This window comes from Platalea leucorodia, assembly GCF_965183815.1.
Source record: "Platalea leucorodia genome assembly, chromosome: 9".
NCBI classification, from domain to species: Eukaryota; Metazoa; Chordata; class Aves; order Pelecaniformes; family Threskiornithidae; genus Platalea; species Platalea leucorodia.
In genome coordinates this window covers 15,971,392-15,989,818 of record NC_138831.1, presented here as the reverse complement: position 1 = coordinate 15,989,818, position 18,427 = coordinate 15,971,392, and the positions used below count along the sequence as shown (strand labels likewise).

Below are 18,427 nucleotides of genomic sequence, written 5' to 3'. Positions count from 1 at the left end.
AACAGCCTGGATGAGCCCCTGTTAGATGTGGCGTGCTGATGAGCAGGGCTGATATCAAAGCCCGTGATGATTTTGCCTCGTTACCCGCTGAGTGTCAGTGGGGCTTGTCCAGTGTGGGGAGCGTATGCTGGCTCCTCACGCAGATCTGTGCTGGGGTTTGGGACCAGGACATCCCCAGGGATGGGGGCCATGGGGGCTGCGGTGTCCTGCAGCAGCTCGTGGTCTGAGCAGAGCTGATCTGCTGTTGCCAGCCCCTGTGCCTTCCTTTCCAGTTCAGGATGCGTTGTTTCTTGGAGGAAGGAACCCACAGATAAGCACAGCCTTGCAGGTCAGGGGTGGGACAAGAGGTGCATTGCCTTGTGGTGTTTCTCAGGTGGGCAATGGGATAGGGGCTAACTTGGCTATTCAGGCTTTTTTCCATACTGGAGGTCTCATTCTGCTGTGCCCTCCTCTGAAGGTGGCATGGCCAGAGTTGCAGTCCTTGGGTTTGCTGCCGTGCTCCAGAGGTGCCACCACGCAGGTGAGCGGCAGCTGTGGGAGCTGCAGGACACAGAGGGAGCTCGGGGCTCATGGTGGGGCTGCTTGAGTCCAGGGCACAAGCCCCAATTCAAGTCTCGGGCCTCAGCGAAGCTGCAGGCTCGCATTTCAATCTGCGGCCACCAAACCCGCGCTGGCCACTGTGCCAGCGGTGCAGGCAGTGGGAGGCGGCTGATGTTGGGCAGCAGCAGTCTGGCCAGATGGGACCCGCTGCTGGAACAAGGCTGCCCGTTTTTTGGGCCCAAACCATTGGAGGGTTGTTGCTCTGACAAGATTTCTGCAGCTTATGCGTTGCAAGTGGCACTGGAATAGAAATCTTTTGATTCTAACCCAGAAGCAAAATTGTCTGAAAGTCTGGATTTTGCAAACACGTACCTCTATTATTTGAAGGAAATTTGGAACTTGTCTTCCTGTTTCTGTCTCATCTCTGTTTAAAGTATTATGCTGCTTCGTACTGCTTCCTTCTGGAGCAAAAACCCTTCAGCTATTAGATTTTCATCCCACCGTCTGCTGACCGCTGCCAACATTCAATGGGTTGTGAGCTGCTAGTGGCTAAAAGCCATCTCTGGTCGATCGCCTAATTAAAAGGGGCCATTGAAAACCTGGAATGTTCTAGAAAACGGCTGTGTGTAGAGTGATCTTTTTAGGAGGAGCTGGGAAAGGTTTACAGTATAATGGTAGCACTCAATGAAGAAGGGGAGATATGAAAGATGAGGGTTTTTTTTTAATGTAATATAAAACAGCAGTTTCCAAAGTTGGTTGACTCCTGAGTTCCTGCCATCCTTCAGTATACCTCGTAGATCAAGCTGTTATCTACAAGCAGTACAGAGGCACCAGGAATGGTGTGGTGTTGCATGTGGTTCCTCGGAGAGCAGTGGACCAGCACCCCAGTTTGGGAACTGGCTCATGCAGGCGGTGGCCTCAGGTCAGGCTTTCGGCAATCAGTGTGGCAGGTCATTAAATGGGAAGGAAATTGTGGCTAAATCTCTGCTTGAGGGGACAGACATCCTCATCTGGAGAGCAACTGATAGAGATGATTTCCTCCCTGGACTTTTTCATTTGGTTTGAATTGTGCGTGTCCCTGGGATGAGCCACATGGCAGAAGGCTGGGGTGGGTGGAAGTTCCCGCGCATCCCTCCTGGGATTCCCTTTGCCAGGAGAGCGCTCCAGCCGGTGTGCCGGCCACCTCGACGGGCTCGGGCTCCCGGAACACAGAAAGGCTACTTGGCCACTGTCAAATAAGCTGCTGAAGACAGGTTTCAAGCTTTGGGGAGGAGCTGGGGTTGTGATGTTATGTCCCTGGGATCACCTAACTGCAGTGTCATTTTTTGCTGAGATTTGGTACCACAGCAATCTGCAAAGTGCAGTGGATCATTCCAAACAGCTTTGGAAACATCGGTTTCTACGAACCTTGAAGACAGGCAGAGAAAAACATAAAAGGGTAGAGAAAAGCAAAGCCTTCCATACTTGGACCAAATAAGAGAGGTGCTCGGTTGCTGAATCCAGTAGGAGCATTGATTTTTAACAAATTTTGAAATTATTCTGTGGATCCTGATTTCCTAATTGGAGGGGCTGGGTGGGGAGGGAGGACCGCCAAAGAAGAAGCTGTAGAGATGCAATACTGGCAAGTCAACAAGCACAGTGCCTTCAGAGAGATGCCTGGAAAATATCTTTTGCTTTGTACAGGTGCCGCCTGCAAGAGGAGACTGTGTGCGGGTCCAAGGGCTGGCCCCAGGTCAGAGGAGCCTGCACTTACACCTTCATTCTTCATGCTTTCCATAACCATCCATTTAACCTGTTTGCTTGGGTTTTCTCAGTCCCAAAAATGAGGGCAGAGGTCTGTATCTCATGCATTAGGGTAGAGGAAGGGTATGCCGGTGAGCTGGGGAAGCGGTGCATCTCCTTACACCATGTCTTCATGTCTTGGTTGCTTCCACATTTGGAGTGCTCGGTTAATGACCAAAAAGGCTTTTTTTAACCTTTCCATGCCAAACTACCGCAGTGGGCTGGGTGCCGGGAGCAAGTGGTGTTGTTTTGTTTCTGGACACCGGTGCCAAGGCTGCTGGGCAGGCGATCCGCGCAGTGCTACCCATGGAGGAGACCTCAGCGGCCCGGCGGCGTGGGGCAGGTTTTACTGAGGATGTATAAAAGAAGAGTAGAATTTTGCTCATTATCTCAGAGCTTAATTGATTTGGCAGAACTAATGAGGAAAATACAGGAAAACATTTACTATAAACTATTGCTAAATGAAGCAGATTTGAACTGACACATGCAAAAGACCGGTTGTGTTAGGTAAGAAGTTGTTACTTTAATGGATGCTTTTTTCAGCCCAGAATCGCACAGATATGCCTTCCGAGCACTTTGAGCATGTAAAGTGCTAAGAGTTAGTAGTAGCGATAAAAAAATAACGCCCGAAGATCGAGGAGCCAAACTGACAGTTCACCCAGGACTCCTCCCTGTGGGAAGGAGTTTGAATAGTTTGAAATTGGTTACTGAAGCCAAAGCTCAACATAAATGAGAAACACAGCTTGAGTGGTGGAAGGGAGGGCTCTCCCAAGGAAAGAGCAGCTAAGAAAATACAGCCTGAATAAATCAGGCATCTTACTCCAAACGGTTTCGAGGGGGACACGTTAGTTCAGCTTTCAGAGCAGCACGAGCGTCCTTGGGACGAGGCGCACTCGGCTGATCTGCTCTGCTCCTTGTCCCTGGGGAGCAGGGCAGAGGAGCCGCATTTCCAACGGGCATGAATTTAAAGGACGTACAAACTCTTGCTGCTTAAATGCATGCTATTTTGACTATGACAACCCCTTTGGAGCCTGTTGTTTGTTAATCCCTCTGCCTGCCCATTCCTGGGGGATTTGATTGTATAATCTGAAGTATTGTATTTAATGCAGGATGAAGGCTAACATAATAAGCTTGACCAGTCTTCCTGGCAGCATGAAGGATGTGCAATTTCAGTTAAGAGACTGCTACTTTTTTATATTTCTCTGCTTTGAGCAGTTCCCCGTGCCGTCGCACGTGCTGCTTCAGCTCTCTGCAGAGTGAAGTGCTGGCGTGTGCCAGACCCCCGGCTTGTGCGGAGCGAGGAAGCGGGACCCATGTTGGGGCTGCCCGGGCCAGGGGGGAGGTGTTTTGGGGGAGGTCTGTGCAGAGCAGGTCCTGCCAGTCTCCTGTCAACGTTGCCCTTGTCTTTCTTTACCAGTAAGTAGTTCAGCCTAAGGGTCAGCACGTTGGGGTTGGGGCTTGCGGAGCAATGGATGGCCGCGAGTCCGGCCAGTTCCTGCAGGAGGAGGTGGTGGAGAAGACTGAGGGGGCAATCACACTGTCGAGCTGCAGGCGTCCAGCTTCGGTGCCGCTGCTGGAGCTGAGGCTGGAGCCTCCAGGGACTCCTTGGAGCTCTTACATCCTCCCTAACACCCCGAGGAAGGCTCCCGTTACAGACACCTCCCGCCCTTTCCTCCTGCACCTGAAGTGACACAGCGGAAGATGGATGGCTGTAGGAAGCCTGTGTTTGTTCAAGCCATTGTCGGGCTTTGGCCTTGCCGTTACAGACTGACTGGCTTTGCCTACAGCCCAGCTTTTCCCTGGTCCTGTCCGAGTCTTTTGACCGTGTCCTCCCTCCGAGACAGGTTCTTGCAGGCAGCAGCTGAGCAGGCGTACGTGAGGTTTGCCCAGGGCTGCCGCTGCTGAACAGCAGCCAGAGCTTGGGTTTTACCCTCTGAGATGAGACGTGGTGCTGAGAGCACCTTCCGGCGTTTCAAACCACCTCACCTCTGGTGGTTTGAGGTCTGCGGCTGCGGTGGAGGTGAACGTGGCTCCTGCCGCTTAGATGCAGCAGTTTGGCCTAACCCAAGCTTGGTCTTTGACTGGCTGGAGATCTGCGTCTTTGCAGACTCACTGAAAACAGTTTCTCGTTTGCTTTCAGGGGGCTGGTGGGCTCAGCCTGTTGGGTCAGCTCTGACCCTCAGTCTGGCTTCAGGCACGCAGCGTGCCAAGCCTCTCACCTTGTCATGGGCAAGCAGCTTGACCGTTGCCGAAAACTCAGAAATCAGGGAAGGGCAGGACAAGTGGCATGGGGACCCAGCGCTGGCGGGCATCTCGTGCCTCCGGTTGTGCAGATTCCTGAGTAATTCTTGTGTAGTGCAGAACAGGCCTAAGGTGATGAAAAGTCCCACTTGTCTGCAGAGTGCTTGCTGCACCCTGCCCTCCCCAACAGCCATCGGTCCTGCGCTCGCTGGGCTTCCCTCCCAGTTTGCTCTGCATACTTTGCGTGAGGGACACAAGCCTGAATTCCTCGGTCATTTTAATCAGGTGCATGTCCCATGTGAAGCTGCCGAGAGTGAATGTCAGGAGCTGGCAGGAAAGAAAAGGGTTGGAGTAGAGAGTAGGGAGAGGGAAGAAAGAGTTTTATAAGATGGGGGGAAAAAAGCTTTCCTGTAAAATAAAAATGAAGATAAGAGGCTGAAAAACTGCCAGGCATCAGGAGCTCTGCAGAAGCTGAAAGAACACTTTTCAGCATGAGGGTGCCATTTGTTGGCAGTGGAGGGAGGAGCGGGTGCACTGACACGGTCACTTTTCGCTCCGTGTGGCCAATGGCTCTCCTGCTGGTGCTGCTGGCTGCAGTGCAGTGGATGCGCGTTTGGCTGGGGAGGGGTGATTCGGCGGGGGGAGGGTGACAGAGGTTATAGTTTTTCATTGGCAATTACTCCTCTTTAGCAAGATACTAACTTTCCCGATCTGGGGATGGAGGTGATAGTCATCCCAGCTATTGCTCATGTCGGGGTCGAGGTGCAGGGGGCTGCACACGGATCATTGTGGTTTCCCAGGACATGAAGCAGCATAGAGCTCTGCAGGAGAGGTCCTGAGGGCTGCTGCCGAGCGGCTCTCGCACGCTCTCGGGGAGCATCTGGGCAGGTCCTGTGGATGCTGACGGGCCACCTGGCATCAGTCGGGTGGTGCTGATTTACCCCCTGGGACTCTGCCCCCCGCTGTGTCTAGATGCTGTTGGGCTGGAAAAGCTGCTGGCATGGTGGAGCCGGGTCTGTGGCTCCTCATGGGTGAGATGTGATCCTGGTTGCCACTGAGAGCAGACAGATGGGTGTTGGGACAGCCTGCTACTGGTGTCATGCTGGTGGCTTGCAGAGCACTGTGGGCCAGGGCTGGCACTGTGCAAATGTGCAAAACACAGCAAAACCGCCGCTTCCTTGCTCAAGAAACTTGTGGTCTAAGTGAACAGTGAAACCAGGGTGCAAATCTCATTTTAAGCCTTTTTTTAAGGACGTCTGCTGTGCTGGGGATGTGCTGATTGCTTATTGTGGGTGATTCTCGAGGAAAATTCAGCAAGATTCATTTTATCAGAGGTTCTCAGCCCGAGTGCCTCGACTGGCCAAGAGTGCATGTTGATTTGCCTTCCGCTGCCTAAAAAATATGATGGGAAGTTAGAGGAGCTCTGCAATAATGCCTGTTCTTGCGGCAGCACTACAATTAGAGACGGCTTACGTCTCAAGTGCCTTAACAGTAGAGTGCTCTTCTGAGGATGACATTTTCCTCCAGGCATCCCAAAAAGCCTGTTTTTGACAGCTCTGGTTGCGACACTCCAGCAGATAAACGCGTGATTGTGTGTACAAACTGCTGGCAGCATGGGGAGGGGGGCTCCGGGATGAACGGGCTCTGCCTGGGAGGGGTTTCGTGGCCAGTCTGGGGTCTGCCCGACACAGAGGAGAGCTTGTACTTTCTGTTTTCGTAACGCAGCCAGGCCAGCTTGCCACCAGCTCTCGTTCTGCCCGTTTTCCTACGGTGTCTGTGCAATATTTCCATGCTGTTTTTTAGCCTCTCTCTACTGTTCAACTTTGAGTCCGTGTCCTGCTATTCTCTTCAGACAGTATCCGAATTATTTTGAATATTTGCTCTGCAATCAGAGATTTCCCTGAGTCATACCTAAATGTTAATAAAAGCCTAATGGTTTATGTTAAGGAAGGCAAGAGATAAAACTAGAGCCCTTTTATCACAGACTTTAATGGCCTGAAAATGTCAGTTGCGTGGGAGCAACTGCCAAATTTTGAGCCTATGAAGATGATGGCTAAGTCCCACAAATCAACAAGTTTGGAACGGATTATCGGATGCTGGCTGTGTCATTTTCCCAGGACTCCAGGCATGCTAGAAGCCAACACTTTAATCCGCTCTGATACGATGCATGAAAGGGGCCGGACTCTCTTTCCACTTACTGCTGCTCTGCGAAGCTTTCAGACCTGCTGTAGCAGAGTCAGAAAAGCTTTGCTGAAAGCAAAAGCTGCAGGGCTTTTTTCTGAACTGCAGCCTGCTTTTGATTCAGAAATAAACTCCATCTTTGCTTAAAAACTATTTTTAAGGTCACAAACACAGGATGCAGAAATCAGTACGTTTCATGGTTTTCCTGAGTGCTGCCTCACCACTCCTCTTCCTCCTTCTGTTTCCAGCAGACTTCCTTCCCGAAGGGACATCCTGCACGCCTGCCTCTGGGGCGCAGCGCCCAGGCCTGGGGAGCTGTCATGGAAATTCTGGGAAATCACTTTTTCTGCTCCTTTTAGGCCTGGGATAAAGAACTGAACTCACACCGTGAAAATAGCTGAACTCTTGAGCTCCGATGTGGCTGGAAATCTTTTATCTCTGTCCTGCTTTGTTTTTGCAATCACGCTCAGGGGTTAATCTGACTAACCCTCCTCTTAGATGTGGCTCCTTGGTTTGAATTAATTTGCATCACTTGTGAAATTTTGCAAAAATACCAAGTACACCCTCCTTGCAAGTGCATGGGGTGACAGCAGCGCTGCTCGGCCGGTGCCGGTTGTGGGTTGTCTCCAGCTTGCGCCCGAGGTGGCTCTTTGTTAGCGTCAAAGTGGCAGAGTCAAATGTTTTGGGTGCAGAAGGACCTGAATCTAGACCCACCCAATATTTCCGTGAATTACTGAGCATCCGGAGTGTGTAGCAGAAAAATAGTGGCAATACAGTAAATGCCCACAGGGTTGTTTTAAAATGCAGGTTTTGGAAGAAAACTTAACGTTCATGGTTTCCCCACTTCAGGGTAGGGCAGTTTGATTTAAGATGGAGCAAGATTTAACCCATTCCGCACGGAGAAGGCCTTTTAGCACAACCTTGAAGTGTGATTTCCCGAGCTGCGGTGATTGCCTGGTGCCTGCAGAAGGATGTGACTTGGCCGTATCCTGTTTACCCTAACGTGACAGAGTTAAGATGTCCCCTCGGTGCTGTGGTTTACAGACAGCAGCAGCACAGCGTGTCACCCCACCCTGAGACTCGAGAGAGGGAAACACCATATGTTTCCTCCTGCCTGTCCGTTGGAAGAGCTGATGTCATTTAAAGAAAGGTGTTTCAGAGGAAGGATGTATGTGGCCAAAATAAAGCTTGGCCTGTGTTAGAATAGTTACGTCCTGTTTACTGTGGAAAACACTTTGCGCTGATATTAGGTCTGAAATGCGTGATTTATACACAGGCAGGCGCAGCAGATAAGGAACTTCCCATGATTTCGGCCACCTGTGAGAAGAAAGGCCTGCGTCCCTCGGGCTGGGAGGCAGCGAAGCTGCTGGCAGACAAATGCCAGTACCAGCTCCTTGGGCAGCTGCTGCGGAGACGAGGTGCTGAGCATCCCTCGGGCTCCCAGGCGGTCTGAGGTGCCTCTGTGCCTCAGTTTCCCAGCTGGAAGGAGCCTTGTGAGCTTCGGGTGGTTAATATTCGTAAAGAGTAATGAAGAAGGGCTAGGGATAATCATCCCCAAGACAAATAAGTTAACCCAAGTGCATTTCTAAAGGTCTGGCTGTGAATGGACGGGACCATTAAATCAGAAACATGAATGGCTTGCTGTATCCTCTGTATGGTATAAAAAAGTTGTGTTGCCCAGTTACGGGGGGAAACATACACACTTAAGAATTTGGACTGCGATTTTATTTTTTAATAGAATGAAATGCTTTAAAACTGCAAAATGCATTTAGCGAAGTCACTTGTGTCCACACTTGATCCTTTCGTCTCAGTCCCACGTGAACCGAGCTGCAGCTCCGAGCATGTTGCCTCCTGCTTGGCACTCTCTTTAGCAGAGGAAGTTTTTCAAATCAGTCTTTGTTACTTCACGTCTGACGCGACCGGCAGCAGCAGCGGCGGATGTGGGCTCTGCTGGGGTGCACGGGACCAAGATTAGGGTGGTTTCGTGGAGAGGACCCAGTCTGCTGTTTGCGGCAGCACGCTTGCCCTAACCCAGCAGCAAGGAAATGAGACCTGGACCCATCTGCAGCGGCGTGCTCCCTCCGGGCAGGGGCAATGAGCCGTTCTGCAGAACAGGGGAATTGCCTGCTGTGTGTGCCATTGCACAGAGGATGCTGTGGGCCTGTGATGGCACCGGGTACTCCGGAAGCCAGTGCTGTTTGCTGACTAGCTGCTACAAAAGACCAAGAGCTGGCTGGCACCCACAGTTCACAGCAAGCCCTGTGGGGTTTGCTGCTGTCTTCTCCCATGCAAGGAGGAGGAGGGGGCAGTGCCACAGCCTGCTGTCCCCACGCTGACTGCCCCGCCACGGATCGGCCCCGGCCCCTGCAGAGAGGTCACCAGCCCAGCTGTGGTCTGGCGAGGGAACGCCATCCCTTGCTCCCAGAGACACAGCCCCGTTGCTTTGCATATGTTTTGAGTTTTAGCAAGTTCCTTCCCCGTTTTTTTCCAGGGACACGTTGCTGTAATGTGGCACCAACCCAAGACGTGTGGTCGTGGCTGGGAGGGGGGACAGACACAAGGCGGGAGATGCACCCCAAACCGGGGGCCGCGCACGAGGTCGGAGCGGAGGGGTGGTCCTGCCTGGGTCTCACGCGCTCGCTGCAAAGCCTGAAGATTTGCCTAATCTGCTAAACGGGCTGAAGAGAGGGGAGAGCTGAAGATTTAGTCTGGTTCCATTAATGAAATAATAATGATAATAAGGGAATTAAAATACAGGCCCTGGTGCACTCAGCCCAGGGAGAAGGGAGTATGCTAAACAGGCTGGTTGTCAACTTCTCCTGCCTGGTGGAAGCATGTGGTCCAGTTTCTTAACAGATACAGCCTCAAATCCCTGCATTTGTTCTGCTTAAATTAGCACTCCTGACGATTATTTTGGAAGGGATATCCACATTATGGTGGAGTTCAGTAATGCGTAAAATGTGCTTAGTTTTAGGGGTGTTGGTTGCGGTCCGCCAGCAGTCTCTTGTCTAGAGTTTTGTATAAGCACTTCCCACAATCAGGGCCTTAATTTGGTGTGCTTTCAGGCAGCCTGCAAATACCCACAGTTGTCAGCCCTGCAGCTGCATGCCGTCACCCAGGAAGGGTGACAGAGCAATTGCGGCTTCTCTTAAGATGAGCCTGAAATGACACTGTAGATGAGGTGGTAATGGCCCTTGAAACATGCCCGTCATTTGAACGGCTTTGGCTGCACCCACAGCACTACATAAAAGCTGCTGTAGGAGTGACAGCAGGTGAATTGTTGGCAGTGAGACTGTTGTGATAGTCAGACATTGTTGAATCCATCCACATTGTCTGAGCAGAAATTATAAGGAGAGTCTCAGAGGATTCACAGCGAGAGTGGTCATAAATCTTGGGTGCATCTCGACAGGGCAGGAGGAATATGAAGCATCAGTCCCATTTTCAAATGCTGCTGTCATGCAGCAACGGTGCTAATTAATTTAGCACAGGATAGTAAAGTCTGTTGTCTTACTTTGGGCCAAATGAGCCAAACGCCTGCTCACATACAAGGCTCACAGGTGAGGAGTCCTTAACAATTGTCCTCTGCCTTTGCCCCTTGGCACCTGGTAGCGAATTGACACGGAAGCCTTGCTACTGGCCTCATGCCCCCGGTTGCCAGCCCTTGTGTTGGGCAGCTCGTCCACCGGGACCAGCCCCAGCAGTGCTGCTCCCTGCTGCGGTTCTTGCCGGAGCCGGGCGCCTGCTGTCCTGCTGTCCTGAATTTAACTTTTCTGTAACAAAGGCAGTTCCTGCTCCCCCAGAGCTTCGAGGAACAGCTTGAAAGCAGAAACCAGAGGCAAATAATGAACAACTTGTGGTCTTGGGCACAGGGCACAGCTGTACTTGTTCCCTGGGGCACAGTGAGCGGCTGCGGGTTGAGGCTGGACAGGGTCGGTGGCTCCACCATTTCTGGGCAGAGTTTTGCAGCCACTGCTCTTCCCTCTGTGTCCCGCAGCGCGGTGCCTCCTCCCACTCGGCAGCTTCTCCATCCTGTCCTGTCCCAGTGGAAGACCAGTGGAAATTTTGCTGTTGATTGCAGTAGCAGCAAGATCAGAGCCAGGATTTACAGTCTTGAGAGTCTCCAGCAAACTTCCCCCCCCCTTGGCTCTGTTCTCACTCACTTCCTCACTTAGTTGCAGGGAAATAATATTTTCAGTTCTTTTATTGGAGGAACTTTTTGCTTTACCTTTTGTTTGAGAGGGAAGGAGCCAGAGATGGCTGTTGGGCTTGCAGCTGCCCCAGCTGAGCATGGCTCTGCACGCTCCGAGCGCTCACCAGCGGGGAAGGGGGACCCATCGCAGCGCTGGGGCCATGCGTGGGACCAGCCCTCTGCGGGCAGAGCAACTGCCTCTGCGAGGGCAGGCGGCTGCTGGGGAGAGCTCATCTTTGGTGGGCTGAGAAACCTCACCTGCGGCGCAGCCCCTGCTGGCGAGGGGCTTCCAGCGCCGTGCCGGAGAAGAGACTTCTGACTGCTTTGGTGGGAGAGGGGGGCAAGGAGCCCCCTTGTCCCTTTTTACCATCGCACCTGACTTTTGTGTTGAGGTGAGGGTGCTGCTACAGTAAGTGGGCCTTTGGCTGGAGGATGCCCTCCTGGCGTGCCCTTGGATAGCTCTGGCAGCAATCCCGGTGCTGCCCTGGTCCTGCCCATAGCACAGGTAAGGGCAGAGCTCCTCCGGCAGCTCATCACCAGCAAAGCCTGGTCTGGATTTGCCTCTGAGGGTAGATCTGGCAAGCAGAAAGGAAGCTCTGTTACAGCTCTTTGGTCCTGTATTAACCAGTTACATTTTCCTATCCCATGACTCGGTAGTGAGGAGCTTTCCCTGGCTGCAGCAGGGCCATCAGCAGTTTGTCCACACTGAGCCCGAGGTGGTGATGGCGTGGGGGATACGCTGGTGTTTGCTGCAGCCCATTGACATGTGTGTCTCTCCGCAGCTGCAGCCGGAGCAGCTGGACTGTGGAGCAGCACACCTTCAGCACCCGCTGGCCATTGTGAACCCCGTCACAGCAACCCCCGTCTTCACCTACAGCGGCCTGACCGCAGTGGCGGTGGCCAGCGTCAATAACTACACCGTTGTATTCCTGGGCACTGCCAGCGGAGGACTCCTGAAGGCAAGTGGAGCCCGGCAGCACCAACACAGCGGAGGCAGGGCTGGGGGAACAGGGAGGGTGGTGGGGCTTCCCCTTCCAGCACCTCTGGTTTGCACAGAGGACAATGTCTCTTGTGAGTTTGTCTGAGCACCTGCTTTTGTTTGGCAATGAAGAAGTAATTGGATGCTGCCGTAATCTGTACAGTGATATATGCTGCCTGGTGACTGGTGGCCGTTAATTACTGTTCAAGGCTGCCATGCGAGCAGAATGTTCTTGATGAACCCTATGCTGGAAATGTTATTGTGCAGCATTTAATTATTAACAGCTTTTCTAATAAATTCTCCCTCTGAGCTGATGGCTTTTGAAGGCTCCATGTAGACAGGGGAATCACCGAGAGATGCTTCATCACAGCTGAATCCAAAGCAGGTGTGAACCCACGCATCTGATGGAGTATCTGTTTTAAATAATGTGCCAAAGGCAATGTAGGGCAACGTAATACCCTGGCTCCAGAGCCAAGATGCAAGGCCAAGGTTTCAGTAACTTTAGCACTTGAAGTTCGCCAAAGAAAGTTTTGATTCCAGCCAGCCACAACAGTTTGGTGTACTCTCAGCATCGAAAGTCCACAGAGGAGAGGGGGGAAAAGCCCTGGAGCAGAGACACAGGTGATAGCTGCTTTGTCTCAGCCTGGGGTGAGTGGTGCATAATGTGGAATATTGGATCAAAATGCTTGGAGAGAAGAAAACTGATCCAATCTCCTCCCTTGCATCCAAGTGCTCCTGGCAAAAATGTGGGAACGATCACAAAGAAACTCACTGCTTTGATTTTTGCCCTCAGGGGCAGGTAATTCAGGAGGGTGGGAGGAAGCTGGCACCCCAGCCAGGTGCGTTGAGCTGGAGCGGCACATACCCCACGCAGCGCAGCCCTGTTCACACAGTATTAACAGCTCTGCTTCCATTATCATCTCAGAGAAAGCAGCCTTATCTGCTGAGCCTCCATTAGGGAGAGGCTCCTGGCTACCCTTTGCTGGGATAATTTGCTCAGATAGCTCTAATCTAATTCTACAACACAGCTGCATAACCAGAAGCCCTTTTACCTTCGGGGCTCCTTGTTGTTTGGCACGGGATACAAGATACTTCGCGTGAGTTATCATTCAGATTTGCTGCCTGAGAAAAGACAGCAAAGGGGCAGAAATAGCGCTCAACCAGCTTCTGCCAGCAGCAATTATGGCTGCCGGGGGTATGTATGGGGAATTAATCAGATAGGCTGCAGATGGGCATTTCGTGAGGGCCATTATCAGTGCCACGTCCAGCAGTCATTAAAGGAAAAACAGCCCTTGGGAAGCAGTGGCCAGGGCAAGGTGTGCCAGGCTGCAATGACCTCGAAGGAGTCGGGGGGTGGGATAGGTCTGTTCTGGCGCGTCCCCACGTGTCCAGGTCTGGAAGGCTGTGGTGGGGTTACCCAGAACTTCCGCCCACTCTGCTCTCGCCAGCGCCAGTGCAGCATGTGTCCCCCAGCACGCCCCGGCCCTGCTCTGGCGAGGGGACGGGTGGTCTCTGCACCACTGCGGTGGCTCTTCCCTGGGGGCCTGCAGCTCACAGGGATCCAGGGAAAGTGCCTGTGCAGTGAAAGCGTAGGGTAACCGAGCCCAGGAGGCAGAGGGACCTAGGGACAGGCACCTAGAAACAGCCAAGCGTAGAGCAAATCTCAGCAAGGGAGAGAGGATGGTCACGAAGCTGAAGTGGAGGGCGTCGGGACTCAGTTCATGGACGTCTTGTGTGATCCCAGGCAAATCATTTAGCTTCTGGATAGCCAGCTTTTAAAATGGGGATAATGATAGTCCCCTTCTTTTTCTGCATAGTAGTTTGCAGTGCTTGCATATCGTTCTTAGCAGAGGGAAGCCCTCTGCTTTGAGCTTGTGCTATCTTACTAGGACATGTCGGTGCTGTTCTAGTGTAAGAATTAATTAATCCTATGTTAATTAATTAATCCAGAGAGCAGAGGCTCGCTTGGTCCTTACAATTATTGCCTTCCCTTGCTTGTAAGGAGGTAGGAATTTTCCTCGCTCCCTTTCTGTTTTAAGCTGAAAAGTGACTGTCACGCGAAATTGTGTAGCCCTATTGTTATTTCCTCTCAGCAATGCCACATTTAATTTGCTGAATTTTCAAGTCAAATGCCAAGACGTTCTGGGATCTGAAAGGCAGGCTGATGCTTTGCAGCCTCTTCCATCACTGCCAGCGCTTCAGCTGGTGATTCATGAGGCAAGGTAGGATTCGGCTCTCTTGCGGCAGCTGCCATGGTCTTCTGGAGTTAGCAGGGATAAAAGCTTCTTTTGGCCAGGAATGACAACACTTATTTTTCAGATACGCAGGGAGCAAGGGATGCCATGCTATACAGCCCCGTTGCTGATTTTCACTGTTTTTCATTAAGCTTTGGAAATGCAATGTTCTTTGTAACAGAAACGCACATATGTATGTAATGAGGGCTGAAGGCTGGTGCCACTTACATTAGGGTAAAGCGAGAGTAACACTGCTGTGGCCTGTTGGAAACAGCCGGGCAGTTGAGCTGTGCAGTGGGTAGAGCCTTAGACTAGAAGTTTTGCAGGCAGCCTCTCAAACAGAGGGCTTTAAACAGAGGGATCAAGGGTTGTTCATCACTGGGCATTGCTCCTGGCCATGGCCTGGGCTTTCTGGACCACTTACTACCTTCCCTATAGGACAGAGCTGGCTTTTCAGTAAAGCTCTGTGTGTGCAGCTTACAAAGTGTGTAGAGGTTTACAGTGCTTGTAAATGTGGAACACCATTAGATACCACTTTGATTCTTGTTTATAACTGAGGAAAAATAATCTTCTACCCACAGTGTTTGAAAAATGGTCTCAATGAGTGGCTTCTTCTCACTACAGATTAATCTGGACAGTACCATGAAGGTTATTAGCAGGAGATCCATTTCGGTGGCTTATGGAGAGCCTGTCCACCCCATCATGCAGTTTGACCCTTCTGATTCCACCTACCTCTATCTGATGACCTCCCATCAGGTGAGACCTTTAGTCTTGAACAAAATAGTCCTTTGAGCATCATGCATTTGATTTAGCATTCAGCACTAAGCTGGCAGCAGGAAGGGACAATAAAATATGCTTTAACATTAATGGGCAGAGCCAAGAAGTTCAGAGATTTGGCTGGGGTGTCAAAGGGCTTTCCAGGGGGGGTACCTGTGCCTGGCCATTCTCCTCGGGGGGTCATGCTGAGCAGACCAGCTTGTCAAGCTTTCTCATCTTTGTGGTGGCAAGGTAAAAGAAGAGTGAAAGATATCAAAACTGATCCCGCTTACGGGAGTGCAGAAATAAGCAGAGATTGTTCCTGTATAGAAACCTGAAAATTACAGTACATGGTCTTTAAGGAGGCTTTTAGGAGATCCTACAGACAAAAAGTCTGCCTGTCAGAAATGATCCTTGAGGGAGGTTTCTGCTCAGCCTGGCCGGCAGGAGGGCTGGATGGGAGGAGGGCTCTCTGCGGAGACCGGGAACGCCGCAGCAGGTAGAAACAGACGGTCTCATCTCCGTCAAGTGAGCAGAGGAGGAAGACGAGAGCTGAGTGCTCCAGGCGCTGGTGGTTTGTCCTGAATTACATTTTAATCTGTCAAAACAGATGCACAACCACAAATGTTATATGTTGCATTTGTATTTTCCAAGCCTTAATTCTCTGCAGATTGGTCATTATCATTTCACAGAACCCTCCCATGATGCCTCTTTAGCCGATGTTTCAGACTGTCTCATCTCAGCTCCCAGGCTGGGCTGTGCACCTTATTTGGGCTAGATCAAACACCCAGTGCGGCACTTGTGATGCTCTCCTCTGTCTGTTTCTTTTCCAATAAACGAGATGAGTTAATTTTTCTTTGGTGGAATTAGCATCCTGGGAAGCTCCCTGGAGCTCGATGGGGTTGGGGGGATGCTGAGCACCACAGGGCTGGGGAGCAGTGAAGTGCTGCAGGTAGAGCGGGGCTCAGGCCAAGGAGCCCACGGTCTGAGGTGTGCTCACCTGGTAGGAGCTCAGGGCTCTCAGCACCTCATGTTGTCAGTCCCCGCTGTACCAAATGACTCAGTTTTCCTTCCCAAATGTTCAGAAATCAAGGGAGGAAAAAGCAGAAGCTGACACATGCTTTCCCTCCAACTGCTCCTGCTGAGCAAGTCCCCAGAGGTACTTTGATTTCTTTACAAATTAAGGTTCCCAGAGCGGTTTTGCTTTCTGGCCATTTTGTAAATAGCCAGATAGCGTTCAGCTCTGTCTTGAAAGGCGCTTTCTGCAGGTCTGAGTGAGAGCTTTTCACAGGGAGGGACAAGCTGTGAAACCATCTCCATCTGACCCATCAGAAAGGTGTGGTGTCGCTCTCCGTAGCCTGACCATCACACATCTATTGCTAAGGTGCCAGCTGAAAAGGAGCTGCTCAGCTCAGCGCTGCTGTGCACCTCGTGGGGCGACCACACCAGCAGCAGCAAACCCCATCCCTTGGCCGTCCTTACCTGCCCTGGGGCACGTGGACCCCCGGCTGGGTCGGGCTCTGCTGGGGCACCGGCAGGGCAGTGGGCAGCTGCCGGTGCCGGTCCCTTTGCGGGCCGGTCGTACACCGAGCACCCACCTCTGAGTGGTGCGGGGCAGAGGACGGTGGTGCCGGGGTCTGCTCCTTGTTGTCCGTTCTGGAAGGCTTGGTCCAGGCTAACCGGTAAAGTAGCCCGAGACACTGGTGTCTCGTTGCTAGCTACACATGACCATACTGGTGCATCCCCGTCGGGTTGAGTGTTCCTGTGGTGTTGTAAACCATTTGTAAGCAGTTGTGGTGGTGTTGTGCAGATGACACGGGTGAAGGTGGCTGCCTGCAACCAGTACTCAACGTGCATGGAGTGCCTGGCCGCCGCTGACGCTTACTGCGGGTGGTGCACGATGGAGACCAGGTAGGACTGGTTGTGTCCCAGTGTGCTTTGGCATGGCCTTAGTCCCTCAAGCCTGGCCAAGAATTTCTGGTGCCTTTTATATTTCCACACAGTCACACTACCATTAGTCTTTGTCCATTCCTTACGAAATATGTGCTTTTAAAAAACAATTGCATTTGGTCTGAAATGGTTGGGATGCTCTTCAGAGGCAGGGTTTAACTAGCTGCATTGTTATGCTGCAGTCAGCTGCCAGTGCAAAGAATATATTGCAGGCATCCAACCATGGGACTGAGAGAGCCAACACCCTGTTAAAGGCCATCTTTTGCCCTTGCAATTCATTTATGTGTAGGAGACAATCAATGCTCAAAAAGGGATTTACAAAATTAGACTCTGCGTTTACAAATTGAAGAAGTCGGACAAAATGTCACCTTCTCCTTTTCAGTTCTGGGTTCAGCCTGCCTGCTCTTGCTTACCCTGAATCCTGATGCTCCGTTGATGCTCGTGGGAGTATGCGCTCTTATCGTGGCAAACAGACACTTTAAATATAGCAGCAAAGCTTTAGGCTTAGCTGCATGGATGGAGGAAAAAGGTGTAGGCACAGGATTTTCTCAGGATCTTCCCTCACAAGAAAGTCAACATTTTTATCACCTGTTTTAAAAATAATCAACCATGAATTGTTCCCCTGTTCATTGCAGGTGTTCTCTGCAGCACGAGTGCACGAACTTCACAGGGGCCAACTTCTGGGCAAGCGCGAGTGAAGGAGTGCAGCAGTGCCCTTCCATGACCATCTTGGAGCCCGAGATTAATATCGACAAAGAGAACCCGGTGCGTTTGATGTGAATACCAAATTAATCATGTGCAGCATCCCATAGAGTCATTACCTGTTCTCAGGACTGATAAATATCTATGCTCCTTTAGCGTAGCAGCACGGCTCCACACAGCTCAGATATGGGTCATGGGGATGCTGAGCTCTGTTGTATGCTATTGAGTCAGGCCAAGGTTCCCAAAAGCGCCTGGAGGTGACCTCCTGTGCCTCAACACCCTGGAAGGCAGCATAACGTCAGCTGCTGAGCCTGTAGGTGAACAGGGCTTCTAAAGCTGCTAAACTAAATACACTGGAGAGATTTGTAAAACTTCAAAATAGAGAAGACAAGCTGCAGACAGCTAAATGTACTCATTTTCTGGTTTTTTATTGTTGCTATTTTTAACAATATTTTAATGATATTTTAAATGTTATCATCAAAATATTTTTCATTTAAAGACAGACCCTCTCCCAATGGCAAAAACCGCTCTGTGCCAAAGTTCTCGACCAGCCCTAACATGGGGAAATTGCTCGTAAACAGGCAGCGGCTGGGGCAGAGCCCAGACCAGAGCCAGAGAGAGGGTTCCCACGGGACCCTAGCACCGGTCCAGCTCCACTTCTGCCGCACAGGAGTGGCGGGCTGGGGGTCCCCAGGGAGTCACCCCGCTGATGGCAGGGGAAGCCAGCTGAGCACATGGGCTGTGTGTTTTCCTGAGTCACCCTCCTCAAAAGCATTCTCTTTCTGCAAAACTTCCCATCCCTTCCCCATGGAGGCCGACGGCGAAAAGAAACGCCTGCAGCCAGCCCGTTTGGCCCTTGTGTGCCAGGGGGGG

At 51.6% G+C, this 18,427-nt stretch overlaps 1 protein-coding gene across 1 annotated transcript in view; it reads left to right on the top strand.

Annotated features, from left to right (window-relative positions):
* Positions 1-18,427, top strand: part of PLXND1 (plexin D1) — an 85,340-nt gene that overhangs the window by 9,129 nt on the left and 57,784 nt on the right. Inside the window, exons 2-5 of the mRNA XM_082322201.1 lie at positions 11,716-11,892; positions 14,771-14,902; positions 16,713-16,813; positions 17,488-17,617. Of these exons, the coding sequence (XP_082178327.1) occupies positions 11,716-11,892; positions 14,771-14,902; positions 16,713-16,813; positions 17,488-17,617 (540 nt within the window). The remainder of the gene's footprint in view (positions 1-11,715; positions 11,893-14,770; positions 14,903-16,712; positions 16,814-17,487; positions 17,618-18,427) is intronic.